A 16,370-nucleotide genomic window follows, 5' to 3' on the forward strand; every position below is an offset into this window, starting at 1 on the left:
TTCTCACAATTGTTTATGAGATTTTAATATTATATTATTTTTCAGCCTAGGCTGACAATTTTGATTTTGCAGACTCCTTAGAGCAGGGGTTTCAAACTGGTGGCCCAGGGGCTGGATGCATCACAAGCAGGACACACCCACCCTGGCTCCGCAAAGGCAAAAAAGTCACAATACATCGACTTCCGGTTTGTCGGCTTCGCGAGCGGCAGGGATTTGCGAAGCTGCGCGATCCCTGCCGCGCTAGCCGCTTTTGGGGCTCCGACCCAGACGGGTACGGAGCTAGGCTGCCCTGCAGGGGCAGCTGAAGGTAGGGGGATCCGGAGAGGGGTTTGGGGTGTTGCAGACCCCTCCCCGGCCGGTAGAACCCCTTTTCCCAGGACGGTGCAGCGGCGGTCCGTAATGGCCGCCACAAAGAAGCTGGCAGCCGGGTAAGAATGCGCAGGAGGAAGTGGAGAAAGTGCTTGAAAGGAGAAAGTTTTTCTTGGCTCCTAGGACTCTAAGACATATTTAATAAAATTCCTGAAAAGTATGACTTTCTGAATAATACCTGCCAGAAGAGGAAAAAAGCGGCAGTTTGATGGTGCTGAAAGGATAGCTTACCCTCTTTTCCTACGGAATAAATAACTGGATATTAAGAAACCTATTTTTTTAGGTGAAAATTGGTTTTAAGCGATGAGTGGGAAGAGAGAGGATTAAAAAGAAAATATTTGTATGCTAAGACTTTGTTGGAGGAGATGCCTTAAGGATTTGAAGACTAGAATATATTGCAATAAGATTTTAAACAGATTTGGACTTTCTTTCTCTTTGATTGATATTACCCCAGAAGGAGAAAGTGAGAACTCTGCCTTGGTTTGGACTGACTGATAACTTTGGGACTGCTTTATTTTTTTTATTTTCTTTGGAATACTCTGGTTGTTGTAAGAAGAAAGAAGGGGAAAAGAAAAGAAAAGATTTATAATGGCTTTCTCTGTTGAGGAACTAAGAAAAAAATATGAACAAGCAAAAAAAAATGGTAAAGATGGTGTGGAAGAAGCTTTCCTTTTTTTTAGAAATGGCGCTTACTAACTATCAACAAACATTACAACAGATGAAGACAGCAGAGGAACAAGAAAGAAAGGAAGGAGCCATTTTTAATGAATCTCAGAATTTGATCAAGAAAGAAGGAAGAGAGAAAAGAAGAGAACTAAAGGACTTAAGATCTAAAAAAACATTTAAGAAAGGGAAAAATAAGGTGCAAAATCAATATGATGATAGTAAACAAAAGGGAAAAGGAACACGACAGAGAAGGGAAGCCAGTAAGGCAGAGGCTAGAAGAAGGGGGGGTAGAAAGGTTTGTTGGGAGAAGAAAGAAAGGGAAAAGGTGGAGAAAAGCTACAATGTTTTGAAATTAAATGAAAAAAAGGAATTTTTTATGGATAATGGATAAAGTATAATTTTTTCAAAAAGATTTTGCAAGGTACATAAGATGAGATGGTAGTATTGTAATGGTTTAAGAGTTGATAAGAGATTAAAATGTTAAAATGTTTAATAATGATTGGCTTTAAAATTTAATAATAGGGAGAATACTGTTTTTAATTAAAGAGTTTAATAAGATTATGGTATTGATGTTATTATAAAATTTTTATTATAGTATTTGTTTTTAATATTTGGATTTATTGTCTAATTATGTATTTAATTATTTTGGATGTACTAGTTAGATAGAATGTACCAAGCAAAATCGGATTGGGTATTGGATGTTATTTTAAAGGTTAATTTGATTAATTTAGGGGGGAGATAGAAAGGCATCATACTCTGATTAATGATTTCAGGAGAAACTTATTTTCTTCTTTTTCATAAGGAATGAGACAAAGGGATGATAAAAAATGGACAAAAGATACAAATATAATGATTCAAACTAAGATGATTAATTAAGATAGAATTAAGAAGAGTGAAATATGTGGAGAAGTTAATATAGAAGACTTAGAATGGTAAATAAAATAAGTAATGATATGTAAGATGAGCATGAAGATAATTGAAGTCCATGAAGAGAGAGATACCTGGGTCCAAGTTACTTTCCAAAAAGATTTTTTTTAATGTTTTGTGTGTTGTGTGTATATGTTTTTTTGGGGGGGAGAATTAGTAAAAGCTTGCAGAAATATAGAATGAGAATAATGGTAACTAAGTCAGAAAGAAATAGATGAAATAATAATAATGATATTGAATAAGAGTAAAGAGAAGTAAAGAGAAATTGAATAAGAGGTTTTTGTATGTTATATTGAAATGGTTTAAAACAGAATTATAATTTATCTGACTTGTTAAATTTACAATGAAAAAAGGTTTAAACATGTAATGAATAATGATAATTTGTGTGTTTTAAAAATTAATAAAACTTGTTTAAAAAAAAAAAGTCACAATACATCATGTGAGGCCATCAAATTTGACACCCGTGTCTTAGAGGGTTTTGAGGAACACCCCAGGGGTCTTAGGACCATTTTAAGAAATATTGCTATAATCGTTATACTGCATTCACTTTTTGATGTAGAAATAGATGAATACTCGTATTTTTTATTTATTCTATTTCAACTTTTATTTTTGTTATTATTAACACTGTATTTATTGTAGTGTTACACACTTATCTTGATTTGGATTTCCTTTTTTTTTTTTTTTTTTGCATGCTGCTGTTGAAGAACTTTAAATTGCATCAAAGCAAATTTCTCACTGGTTTTCAGCACTAATCAGCATTAAATGCCATGAATGAAGGCAAATACACATATCCCAGGATAATGTTGCAAGCGCGAAACTGGGTTGGTCACTGACACCAGAGGTTTACTCTTCTGAGCTTTTCAACTCATGCTGGAGTCCATCCTCAGAAAACTTTTCTCTACAAAAATATGGGCTATTCTAGTATTTCAATTGTATTTATGTGGTGCCTGTATTTACGTAGGACAGACTATTTGTAGTGGGATTCAACTTTGCAACAGGTTTCTATTCTAAATTGCCTACTAACAAGGAACTTTCAGATTACCTGATTATATTGGATTCTGATAAATATAACATCAAATACCTCAGTGCCGCAGTGGTTAAAATAAAGTACTACAAGCTACTTCTGCTGCAGCCAGCTGCCTGCAATTTGGCGGATCTAATCCCACCAGGCTCAAAGTTGACTCAAGTCTTCTATCCTTCCGAGGTGTGCAAAATGAGAACCCAGATTGTTGCGGGCAATATGCTGATTCTGTAAACCGCTTAGACAGGGCTGTAAAGTACTATAAAGCGGAATATAAATCTAAGTGCTATTGCTATTTATTGATCAGCCTTTACAGTAGGAGAAGAAAAATAGCTTGGTATAGCAGTTAAGTTATCGGGAGGGGGGGGGGGAGAGAAAACAATAAGATCATAAAACATCATATCTAATTAAAAGTTTGATGCAAACAGACAGGATTGCAAATTTTTTAATCTGTTATATACCATTAAATACTTTTAAAATAAAATTATTGGTATGACTGATGGTTACAGTTGGAAAATCTTTAAGCAGGTGCAAATTGAAAGTCTGGCTTACTTATATTCTCAACTATAATTAGAGCTTTTGTTGTTAATAAAATAGAGTGGCTATTTTCTTTGCCATCTATGGAGATACCTACATGGCACAACCATCCCTCAGGTCATAAACTTTATGTATTTTGCCTGGCCTGAGAGGTTAAATGTCTGCTTATGGGAATCTTAAGTGTTGTCTAACGTCTCCCTAATAAAAATCTAAAATAAAACCAAACAAGTAAGAGATGATTGATCACTTGACATAGCTAATCTATCAGAGATATTTCTTTTTTCTTGTGTTGTCATCCCATGTGGCAGTGGACCATGCGTAAATGAGTTATGTGTTTACAATATAACATAGAGAGACATTAGAACAGTAAGCAACCCAAATTCAAATGGAGTAGAAAATGTTAAACAAAACTAAAATAGGCTCGTTGTATTTACAAGTTACTATTAGCAAGAAAAGATGAATTGCATTAACAACTATGTGGTGTTTTGGCAAAGACAGAATTTCCTTTCTGTCCCTTTAAGTAGAGACCCAGTTTAGTGTAGTGGTTAAGGTGCTGACCTTGAAACTAGAAGACTGGGAGTTCTAGTCCCCTGGTGACTTTGAGCCAGTCACTCTGTTTCAGCCCAACCCACCTCACAGGACAATTATTGTAAGAAAGACAGGTGGCGGAGGAAAGTATTGGGAATGTTCACCGCCTTGAGTTAGTTATAAAGTAATACAGGTGGGATAAAAAAAATCTAATACAACCAGAAATATGCTGAGTAAAGCAAAAGAAAAACTATACTAATATTGTTTACTCCTTATTTGTTTGCAGGACTAAAAAATTTAGTACTATATGTGTTCAAAAATGTTTCAGCTTGTAATAGCAGTAATAGTAACAGTAGTAGTAATAATAGTAGTTCTTCATAGTTAGGAATGATAAATGTTTGCAAAGGGTAATTGTGCTGAGCTAAACTCCAGTGGGGATAATTGCTTCCTCTTTGTCTCCTGTGCCCTCTCCACCAGTCACTCATTTAATTGCTCACCTGCTCGTTGCTTTTCAATCTGTTAAGGTATATCACTTTTCCTCTCTACAAACTGCACAAGGCAGTCTTTATTCAATGATGTAATTACAGATGGGACAGACTAATCAGCTTGTAAGTTTGCCAGAGGCCACGTTCATTTTATAATCTTAGATAAATGGATTGCCTTGGCTCAAAATAAGGGCTTGGCCAATGGCCAATATTTGGGGTTAGGAATGATTAGCTAGTGACAATATGTGTGGTGGGGAACAAATTAAAGGAAGGGATTGGGGAGGGAGCAGCAGAGGCAATCATTTATATCAGAGGTCGCCAACTGGTGGGCCACAGTCTACTGGTGGGCCGCGAGAAAATTTTGGTGGGCCGCAGCATGCTGAGGCGGAGAGGTGGGGCAATCCTGCAGTCTCCTGTGTCGTGGCTGCTGCGCATCGAGAAGGCTGAGCAGCAGCGAGAAGAGCGTGAACCTCCTGAGCCGCAGAAAGCAGCTGCCCTCAGGTGAAGATGTTGCGAGGGGGAGGCTCGACCCCTTCTTCCTCCTCGCCAGAGGCACTCACACGCTCAGCGGGAAGGATGCGGCTTGTCAGGGATCAGAGGGGCAGTGAGTGCTTTGCCTGTGAGTGCTTCTGATGAGGAAGAAGAGTAACTCTGGGGGGCACAGGAGATCGCGCCTCCCCTTGCAGGTCAGGAAACACCTGGGAAGAGCTCCGATGCCACGATCTCCCATGCCCCTGCCTTCAGGAGCTTCTTTTCCTCCTTGCCAGAAGCACACACATGCTCAGCGGGAAGGAGGCGGCTTGTCGGGGGCCAGAGAGGTGGTGAGTGCTTTGCGCATGAGAGCTTCTGTCAAGGAGGAAGAGAAGCTTCTGGGGGGGTGGGGTCAAGCTTCTTCCCTTGAGGGCATCACTGGCAGCCGCTCAACCTCCTCGATGCACGGAGGAAAGAGGCAGGAGGTGACACCAATTCAGAGGTTCCTTCCCCCTCACTCCCACCCCCTCGCAGGCCAGGCCTATGCAGAGAAAGGTGTGTTGAAAATGCCAGCACGCTCTCCTCTGTCTCGAAGTAGGATTGAGTGGTGGGAAGGGAGCAGGGAGAAGGGTAGGAGGGAAGGAGAAGTCCGGCTGGCTTTCCTTTGGCATGGGGAGGGGAAGAGACCAAATGCGCAGACCAAAAGAGTGCTGAGGAAGATGGCTCCTAATAACCAGCCTGTTTGTGTAGGCGAGAGCTCAGGTTTTTCTGGCCTCGACACCCCCTGTTCAGCCTCCACATAGGGATGGTTCCTTCTCTGCTTGGAAGCAGCAGGAGAAACCTGAAGCTTAGCCTCGGGAAGTCCTCTTCTTATGTGGAGGCCGAAGGACGGGTGTTGCCTGGTTATTAGGAGCCCATCTTCGTCGGCACTTCCAGCCTGGCCCTCCTTCCCTCCCCCAACTCCAGGCAGCCACACCTGGCAAGGAGGGAGAGTTTCCTCTGACTTGGGGGAGATATGAGATGGTTCCGCTTTTCTTCCGTTTGAGGGGGAGCCGGTTCCTCCCCGTCCAGATCTTCTCAGCCTCCAGACACCATGTGGCTTCTTAAATCCTCCCTCTTCTCCCCCCCACCAAAAGGTTGAGAGAGGTCCCTCCTTTCCCTTCACCCTGTCTCACAATTATGATTAAGCATTTACGATTTTGTTATAATTAAATAAGCATTTATATATATATGTGTGTGTGTGTGTTTGTGTGTGTGTGTGTAAATTAATTTTTAATATTAAATTTATATTTAATATAACAATAACAATTTTACATTAAATATATTATCTTTTTTTTAAAAAATCATATTAGTGGCCCTCAGGATTTAAAAGTATGAGTTTGGTGGTACCTGAGGTCAAAAAGGTTGACGACCCCTGATTTATACTATCTCCTCCTCCTCCTCCTCCAATCCATTGGGTAGAAAGAAAGGAGAACGCAAAAGAAGCCTGTTGCATCTTGGGAGACTGAAACAGTTTTTAGGAGAAACATTTCCCCTTGATGTGTGTGTGTGTGTGTCTCAGTGGTAGCGAAGCCGGGGGACTTCGACACAATGTGATTTAGATTTCCTCAAATTCAGCATTTCAATTTTTTATGTGGATGTGATGGGATATAATTTATTCCCGTGAAAAGAGTTTGACTTCAAACATTCATATAGCATAGCAAATATTTCAAATGCTTCATTACCAGTAGGGCATCAAAACTGAGAGGCTAATTTTAATGTTCTCTTACAGGGATCTTTTGATATCTGAAATGGCCAATAAGCAGCTTCTTTGCCTCTGGTGATCTTGCACTGGAGACTATATATGATTTAAAAGGCACCATTTACCATATCTATTTATTTTATCCTTCTATTGCCTCCTATTGCCATGGTTTAAATGGGAGGGTTTTGAAACATTTTCAAAATCTGTAAAATCTATTTAACAGATTTAAATGAGTGAACATGTATATATATTCTTTTTGTTTACTAACAAATTTTCCACAAAGTGATTCTTGGTTATCAAGCTAGAGCACCTGATTTCGCTGAGGAGGTTGCTACTACACTACAAAGAGAATGATTGAAAAGATGGAAACTTCATAAGTGGATAGAATTGCTTGAGGGGTTGCCTGGAGTTTCGACAGAGGAGTGGATGGTCTGGAGATGTTTAAATAGACTAAGTGTTAGTACGGCTAGAACAAAATACCACACGGAAAAATGGGGGTTTCTCCCAGAGAACAATGATATTTACTATGAATGAGCCACTATTCAAACAACTATCCATCTTTTACAGTGCCCCTTGGGACCGACATGCACATAGAATGACTTGCTAATCGGAAATATCCCTGCCATCACCATAGGCTGGCATTGGGCTAGAACTATATACATTTATGTTTTTTTATTAAAGTTTTTAATTTTTCAAAATTTAAGTTGATATTTCCCCTTTTCTAGTTCCTGCATTTCTGACACGAGATGAGATGAGCACTTGAAATTACCAAGATTTACAGGGTACTTACTTTCTATTCCGTTTTCGGACATGGTTGTAGGCTTCCAGACCTTCTGTTAGTGTTTTCAACTTGTCAGGTTCCACCTGAGAGAAGGTACAAATAACAAATTACATTACCTATTACATTCAGTTATTCCAGAGTAAAGCTCAGCTTCAAGAGATCACAGTAAAACCCCAAACTTCACAGACATAATACAAAGAAATACATGAATTTACATTTCAAATTCGTGAAAAACTAAGGATGGAAACTTCAAGTTAAACATCTTCATAATTGGATAGAACCGCTTGAGGAGTTGCTTGGAGGTTTGGAGAAGTGGGTGGTCTGGAGATGTTTAAATAGATATGCAGTAGTTTTTGGATGTCTTTAAGATAAAAATTACACTACCTTTACTAAACTGATCCATAAAACATAATCTAGTTGTCACTGCATGAAAAAATAATAATAAAGTAATATCTCTTACCAAATTGTATGAGATCTTAAGTATTTCAAGATGAATATTGAAAACATACACAATGAATAGGAATACACATAGTCCTTACAATCACAATTGGGATTGGAACTTCTGTTGCTAAGGGACGCAATGTTTAAATAAATCACGTGACCGCACCTGATTTTATGAACTTTTTGATATGGTAATTGAGAGAACTAAGTAGTCATTAAACAAATCTGGCTTCCCCTACTCATTTCGTTTGATGGAAACCCCCTTCCAGGTCACAAATAATAACCATGTAACTTCAGGATGCAGCAACTGTTGTAAGTGCATGCCAGTTGCCAAGTGCCCGTATTACGATTACATGACTGCAGGGGCACGGCAATGGCTGTAAATGCAAAGACTGGTCTTAAGTCACTTTTTTCAATGCTGTTGTAGCTTTGTGTGCTAAACAAATGGTTGTTAAGTTGAGGACTACCTGTATTTGAAATTCACCCACTCATAAAGTCCAACATTCAATTTCTGCAGTGGGAATTTTTTTAGTTCAAACGTAAGGCAAACTTGTTGTTTATATGCCATTATAAGGTTAGCAGCACAGTAGCAACTGCCCCTCAAAAGCAACAGTGTTTAAGAAAAAAAATCATAGTTGTATTCATTGGGGCAGAAGATTGCAGTGGCCTAGAGGTGGAGCTCTTGCCTCATAATCAGGAGGCTGTGAGTTCGACCCTAGGTAGAGGCAGATATTTCTCTCTCTGGGCACAATGAGGCTATATCTGCTGAATAAAATTCTACATTGGTGACAGGAAGGGCATCCGGCCATTAAATATTTTGCTAGCTCCATTCAGTTGCCTAGACTCCACCCCACAAGGGATTATGGATGTGATGACCCAGGGTGGGATACAAAACAAACAGAGTCACAGAAAACAGGTGAAGCCCCTTTTATTCCTTCACTTTGCTTCCAAGCTCCGAATATCTTTGACGGAAGACAAAAAGACTCCCACACAGTTACATGAAGAAGGAAAAAAAGCAACACAAACCAGGCAAGATAAGGGCTGGAGGATGCCCACAGATAACACAACTGGGAAGGACGCCAAACTCAGAGAGGAACTATAAATTAGAGATATTTACACACTTTGTTTCCAGTGTTTGCCAGTACACAGGTCCAAACTCTTATTCATTTGTCACACCTGCAGCCCATGAAGAGGATCAAGGCCCTCTCCTCCCGAATAGACCACATCTCTGCCTTATCCTCTCCTCCCTGCGTGCCCTAGGATGGATAGGGGATGGGTCTGGGTCCTCCTCTGACTGCTCAGCCGGCCTCTGCCCTTCCCCAGCCTCCTCCACAACCTCCGGAGCCACACTTCCACTCCCTGTCTGCTGTTCCTCCTCTCCCTCAAAGTCAGTCTCCACCAGGGGCATGACAATGGGGTTGTTAAAAGATAATGATGATAAGATTATTGGAGTACAGCCCCAAGCGAGTTTACCTATAACACCTATTGTGGTATTTCCTAAAGCTTCATCCCTCAATAATAACAAATATTTGCTTTGAGAAACAACTCTCATAAGGAAAAGAATACATTTTTTTAGGACAATTGTAATGGACCAATGTTCCATTTGCCTTGGTAAGAGCTTTCTTTGGATTCTGGGGGGCCAACCAAAACCTAGCAGCAAGAATAGGCCCTCCATATGGTTTTTAAATAATAAGCAAAGGAAGTATCTTCTCAGACAATAATCCATTGTCTTAATATTGTTAATTATTAAAACAGTGAATATAAATTTTGTTTTGGCACCACTACTGCAGAATACAATTTGGTTCACTGTAATTAACAACAAAGCTACAAATTGGGCAACATAAAGAGATTTCAGCTGCATTGAAGTGATAAAAATTATATATTTCAGTAGCAGAGGGTTTTTAGTAAATCCTGTTTCTAACTGAACTTGGTAAATGCTTGAGTTGTTTTCTATAGCTATATGTACAAATGACATTACAATTATTATGTATAAATAACTTTGTTTTTCAAATAGCATTAAAAAAACTTCACAGTTCATTTCACTAACAAAAAACATCTAAATTAACATTTCACTTACAATAAACATCTAAATTAACATTTAAAGTATGAAACAATGCTATTATTACATCCTTTATTACTTTGGTTTGATGACATCCTATATTACTTTGGTGAAGGGTTTTGGTTTTTCTACATTTTCATTTCAACAATAGCTTTTTATTCCAATAATCGCTAATGTATACATTTTATGAATGCATGAACCATTACGACATCAATACTCCCAAGAACTTCATTAAAAGCAATTGCAGAAGTGAAGCACAGAATTTCCATTTTTAATATCTACACCACGTTAACTGCTTGCAATTCCGTGTTCAGCGTTTCTTCCTCTAACTTTAATACAGTAGAGTTTGCGAGGCTGCACTGATTAACTTTTACTTTGTATTCCAGGACCTTCTGAGGGATTGTGGACACTGCTTATTACAAAAAGTGCAAATGAAAACCTTTGCTGGGAAATTCAAAAGTTACTACAGGTGGTCCTTGACTTCGTGATGATGTGATCGCCATTTGCAATCTTCTCTGCCAGCTTCCCCAGAAAATTCATGTATGGGGGTGGGGTGTGTGTGTGTTAGTGCATGGGTTACAATCCATATCTGTCTTGGTTCAAGCTGGCAGGGAGGGAAGGAGAGGTAGGGTACAGAGAAGCAGTGAATGAGGAATAGAGCGATACTCCCAGTTCTGAAAAGTTAGTAATGTACCCACTCTTCAAAAGGCCATCCCATGACTCAACTATTTTCAAAAACTATTGCTATCATAATTTCTTCTTTTGGGGAAGGTTGTTGAGAAGACAGTGTGACAGCAATTATGAAGGCCCTGCATAAATTGGATTATCTCAATGTCTTTCAGTCTAGATCCAGGCCTTGTCATAGAACAGAAATTGTATTGTTGTTCTTGTGGATGACTTGCAGCAGGAACAAATCCATCGATTTGTATAGTATATAAGGATGATGAAGATACCCAGCTTTACACTTCTATACCAGCTGGTATAAATAAGGCTGTGGCTGTTGACTCAGTAGACTCTGAGGGAAAAAAGCCTCAAGATCAATCCCAACAAGATGTATTAATGCAGAAAGCTCATTGTTTTAGGAGTGCTCAATGTTTTGGATAGATGCAACTATCACTGAAGTAGCAAGTCTGCAATCTGGAGCAACTCCTAGCTTTATAACTTTTTCTAGATCAGCAACTGGAAACCATGAGGATGATAACTCTTTCCCAACTTCAGCTGGGATATGTATTGCAGCGATTCCTAGATTATCAGATTTTATAACAGAAACTCCCATAATTTTCAATTTTCTCTTAGATATACTGCAATTCACCATACCTGGTTATTTTTTTTTTTGAAAGATGCAATTGGTACAGGATGTGGCAGTCTACATATTAACCATAGAGTAGAATTTAGTAGAATAACCCAATGCAATAGGTTTCCCAATCCAATTTAAAGTGCTGACTATTACCTTTTATGGCTTTGGTCTTCATTACCTTGGAGATTGTCTGATGAAGATTGAATCTACCCATCCCAAACATTTGTGCTGAAAGGCCATGCTACAGATCCCTCCCTTTGGGAAGAGAATGGGTATTGCTAGTAAGCAGGACTTCTTGTTTACAGTGCCTCATTCTGAAATAGGCTATCCTCCCAAAGTCAAATTGTCCATACGCTCACTGACATTTGGAATAAAGCTAAAACATAGCCCTTCCAAAATACCTTCACTGTAGGGGATGACTGGAAGCCTCTGCTGCTGCATGGCACCTAATAGTTTATATATTTATTTCTTATTAAATTTGCATGCTGCCCATCTTATGGATCGAGGAGACTCTGAGTGGCTTGGGCTGAGATAATATTATGTTTTTAATCTGTATGTTATTTTGTTGACTGTGGAAAGCCTAAAATTTAGAATACATTGAGTGTCATATAAATTTATGTAATCAATAAATACATTTTGTTATTAAACTTATTAGGTATTCTCAATATTTACTGAAAACAATTGGTCTATCACTGATGATGTTTCTTAGTTAGGTAATGAAACATCTGCAAGCAAACAACCAAGCTCAAGAACACCAAGGACTCCATGCTCTATCATGGTGTGTTAAAGATTCTGTGGAAATTTTTAAAGAGACATAAGCATAACCTGTTGCCTTTTGTCAGCAAGGTAGAAGTCTTAAGACACTGAATCCATCCATGCCACCACTGGTGTCAGCTATATTAGTTAATTATTAGTGTCAGCTATATTAGTTTATTAATCTTTATAGGTACAAAAGCCGGAATTGTAAATGAACATTAATTCCTGAAACAAATATTACACAAATGCATACTGGCTCAATATATCTTAGTAAATGTATTTTGTGGTTATGCAGTTAATATGTAGAATTTGATTAAAAGTAACAAGAAAATTTTTGATGCATTTTTATACAAGATATCGTATAATAATGCTATATGTAGAGGAAAATTTGCACTTACTTGATTCATTATTTGTAATGTCATAATATAATTAATATAATGACTCTCAACTAAATGTCAGAATTGTTATCATTTAAATTATTTAAAATTACTATTTGGTACTGTTCATAAGTGATCAACGCATACAGGTAAAGTCTTGGTTTTTTTTTTAGTTCCTGGCCAACATGAAATTCAGCTTACCATTTTTTCCTTACAATATAAAAAACTTTATTTACTTAAATCTCCTTCAGCTTATATTTCTGTTGGAAAGTTATTGTGGGAAGCGTGGTAGACTTTAGGGGCAGAAATAAAAGATAGATCAGCCTAGAATCACTATGTAGCCATAAGCAAACAAAGTCCAACACCCTCTTGAATCCCAAACAGATGTTAATGGCTAGTTGAGAAAATTAATATCAGATACAAAAGTTCAGGTTCACATGTAGAGGTCCAATTAAACTGATTTATTGCTAATCATGCCTAAACACAGGAATCTTCTCAACTCACAGTTGCATCTACTTGGGGTTAGATAAGAGTCAATGGAATTTAAGGGAGATTAGACTTAATTTGCTTGTGGCTATGCCTGATCCCTCTTTTAACTCAGTTACCCTGTGATAAGATGGGCAGCCAATAAATTTTTTAAACAAACAAACAAAAAACTCTGCTTGCAAGTTCTGCCACTCCTTCTTCTACACTCATTTAGACTATCTGATTTTTTTCCAAGTTTTTGGAGAAATGATTGACCGCCTATGATGCTCTGAAAATGTTAACTTTTGATACCATCTCACACTAAAAAGGTTTTAGATTTGAATTTCTTTACATTAGGTGATGAAATAAGTAGCGAAACTGAGCGAAATGGTAAGAAATCAAGCATGTTGTATGTATCATGCAAAACCAGAAAACTGTTAGTAAAAGTTTTTATATATAAACATTTCCTTTAAAACAGTTTTTATGCAATCTATTCTAACATTCAATACCTGTTAACCCTGAACTGAAGACTTTCATTAAATTTGCTTAAACTAATGTTTAGGATACTTATATACTGAATAGAACGTTGTCTTTAATAAACATCTAAGAAGTTTATATCACCACCGAATAGATTGGTGGTATAGATGAATGGCCTCTAATACCTCTTGTACTTCATAAACATTGTTTTCCAAATGGCGAGCCAGTTTACTGTGGTTCATAATAGACTAGAAACTGGGAGATTTGTAGATTCTAGTCCTCCTTAGACATGAAAGCTAGCCGGATGGCTCTGGGTCAATTGAGCTGTCTCTCAAGCCACCATTCTCTCAGGGTTGTTGGGGAAAAATAGAAGGCAGGAGCATTAAGTATGCTACTTTGAGATGTATAAAATGAAGGATATGATGGTATTGATGATCATCATCATTACTGCAAATGAACCAGGTTGGAACATCTCCAAATGTTACCGGAACAGATGGAATTGAAATGGTAATGTGCTTGAAATTGGAATAGTGGTATTAATGTGTGTACACGCGCTGAGCAAGAACTGCTATTGCGAAATGGCAAATAATGAAAAATACACCAGAAGTAGAAGAGAACCTGTGAATTTAAGCTGGACACTGAATAATGAATGGGGGATAATTTGAACCCTGGGGTAACATGTAATAAAGCACCTTCTGAAGTCTGGTCTCATCCCTTATTACCAAGATAATTACACTTTCTAATCTGTTTCATTAGTCAGTCTTGAGGGTTCTCAACTTCTAAAAGTAAAGTTTGCCTCTTGGTAAGAAACACTAGGTCTTAGTAGGAATTCACAGGGTGCATGTGTACAAACGTTACAACCAGAATAGAAATGATTTGCCTTGCAAAGGCAGTTTTTGTCCTATTCTCTTTAGTGACCATAGAGCATGTTTTGATCCAGCTTTAAGTTGTTTAAGGGGTACAACAATGGGATGACTTTCCTGCTATTAATGTTTTGGGAGTCTGCATCAAGAATTTAAATTAGGGATTTTTTTTTATCCTGCTTAGGATAGTTTGACTTATTTTATCTCAGCTTTAAGAGTTCATGGCTCCAGAGGGAAAGAAAGTGCAGAGAAAAAGGATGTATTTCACAGTTTGGGAGCAATGCTGAAAAAGGGTGCTATCCACTTGTCAGAAAAGCAGGCTTCCAATAGCAGGAGTGTGTTTTGAAAATACCCTCCTGCTATCTGAACCAGACACAGGTTTCTAATAGGTAAGGCAATCCTTTCTGAAAACCCTGTCTCCCTATGAACCGTTGCAACGTTTTTGTTTACAATAATAAATGGAACGAAATCCTAAATATTTGATTTAGAAAAACAAATAAAAATGTCATCTAAGCATTACACTATATTCAAATGGCATCAGAATAGTGTAACCTAATGTGAGCGTACAGAATGGAGACTCATTTTTGTTCCAGTAGAATGTACGTTAGTCTCCTAATTTATGCGTTTTTTTTTAAAAAAAGACAGTCCTATGCCTAAGCTATTCTTAAGGCTGAAAAGTGCTAATACAAAGCAACAATGCCTTTTTAAAATTATAGACAAGAGATAGGGATGCAAATTGAAAAATGCAATCAATACCTTTTCTCACCCTTTCTAAAAAAAAAAAGTAACTACAAATCTTGATCATGTCATACTTTTGTCAATATATAAATATAGGTATACATATGTATAAATGTACCTTCCCATCCTCAGTGCTTTGTTGACATGAGTTGTGAACGTCATCTTCTCTCACTAATTTACCAGGCCAAGACGACAGTCCTTTAATTTGGCTCCAGACCAAGTCCCCAACATTAAACGTCCTTGGTCTGTAATGTATCAACTCGTTTGAAGATGGGGAATCAGGATTCCTTAGGTCATCTTCGCTACTGATGCTTTTAGCATCTGAAGGACTAGGCACACACCCATTAATGCTTTTGGCATTAAAGTCTCCATTGTAATGGATGTAGTCTTTAATCAGAGAACTTTCAAAACTATTGGAGGAACTGGGAGACTGTTCTTCCACGCCTAGGTCTTGCTTAGAAGGATTCAGCAGCTCTCCAAACCCTCTGCTCTGTTGAGGCCGGTTTCCATTTATGTGCGCGCATCGTTCCACAGTGTTCTCGAGTCTCTCTTTAAAACTCATCATAGTTCTTTTGTAATTGCTATACCTGAAGTTCTCCTCCACCATCTTATCGCCGTGACAATTTCGCTGGGGTAATAATACTGGATGTTGCTTGCCTTGGACTAATGGCAATGTGGAAATATTGTTGGACCTTTCATGGCAAGTACTGAGGATGTGGGATGAATGATCTAAAACCTCCTCGCATTTCCATCGATTCATCTCCCCTCCAGGGCTCTGCTCCCCTTCCCACTGTTTTTTTGGTGTGTTGCAACCTGTCGGTTTATAATATTCCAAACTATCCCCGTCGCTGGAATTTTTAAGGTGTTCCGAATTCTTCAATAATCGTGTCCCCCTAATGTTCCTTACTCTATCTTCATGATCAGAAATGCCAATATTCCGTCCATGTATTACTGCATTGACAGCACTGGAAAGGTTTAATGGATCACCAATTGAGGCTGTAAAGGCACTCATGGCACTCAGAGCTGGAATAGGGCTCATTTGTGTTGTACTGTTAACCGCGGTTGTGATTACTACTTGCATCCCCTTGCCTGCAGCATCTACCACTGCTTTGTAGATGGCATCAACTGAACCATCACTCTGGGCAGCTAAACCGATGTCCTTTGCCTGTTGTCCTACAGGTGGTTCTGTCCTTTGTTGTAAATTGCATACAGCATCTTGAAAAGGAGGAATTGCTGCACTGGAACTTTCAGGAACTGGTGGCATCCCTATTTGAGAGATAATTCTCTTGTTCAGAAAAGCGGCCTCTTCCTGCATCCTCACCTTTAAAAATCATAGAAAAATAAAATTAGAGGCTGCCTTAAGACAAGGAA

General features: G+C 38.4%; 1 protein-coding gene across 5 annotated transcripts in view; it reads right to left on the minus strand.

Annotated features, from left to right (window-relative positions):
* Positions 1-16,370, minus strand: part of MBD5 (methyl-CpG binding domain protein 5) — a 161,859-nt gene that overhangs the window by 14,085 nt on the left and 131,404 nt on the right. For all 5 annotated transcript variants that reach the window (XM_087950063.1, XM_026673501.2, XM_026673499.2 and 2 more), the window contains 2 exons: positions 15,118-16,320; positions 7,536-7,609 (listed from right to left, as the gene is read on the minus strand). In XM_087950063.1, coding sequence (XP_087806189.1) covers positions 7,536-7,609; positions 15,118-16,320 — 1,277 coding nt within the window. The remainder of the gene's footprint in view (positions 1-7,535; positions 7,610-15,117; positions 16,321-16,370) is intronic.

Source organism: Notechis scutatus, chromosome 1, assembly GCF_049901735.1.
Source record: "Notechis scutatus isolate UNSWTSFEM ecotype Mainland chromosome 1, rNotScu1.2, whole genome shotgun sequence".
Taxonomy (NCBI): domain Eukaryota; kingdom Metazoa; phylum Chordata; class Lepidosauria; order Squamata; family Elapidae; genus Notechis; species Notechis scutatus.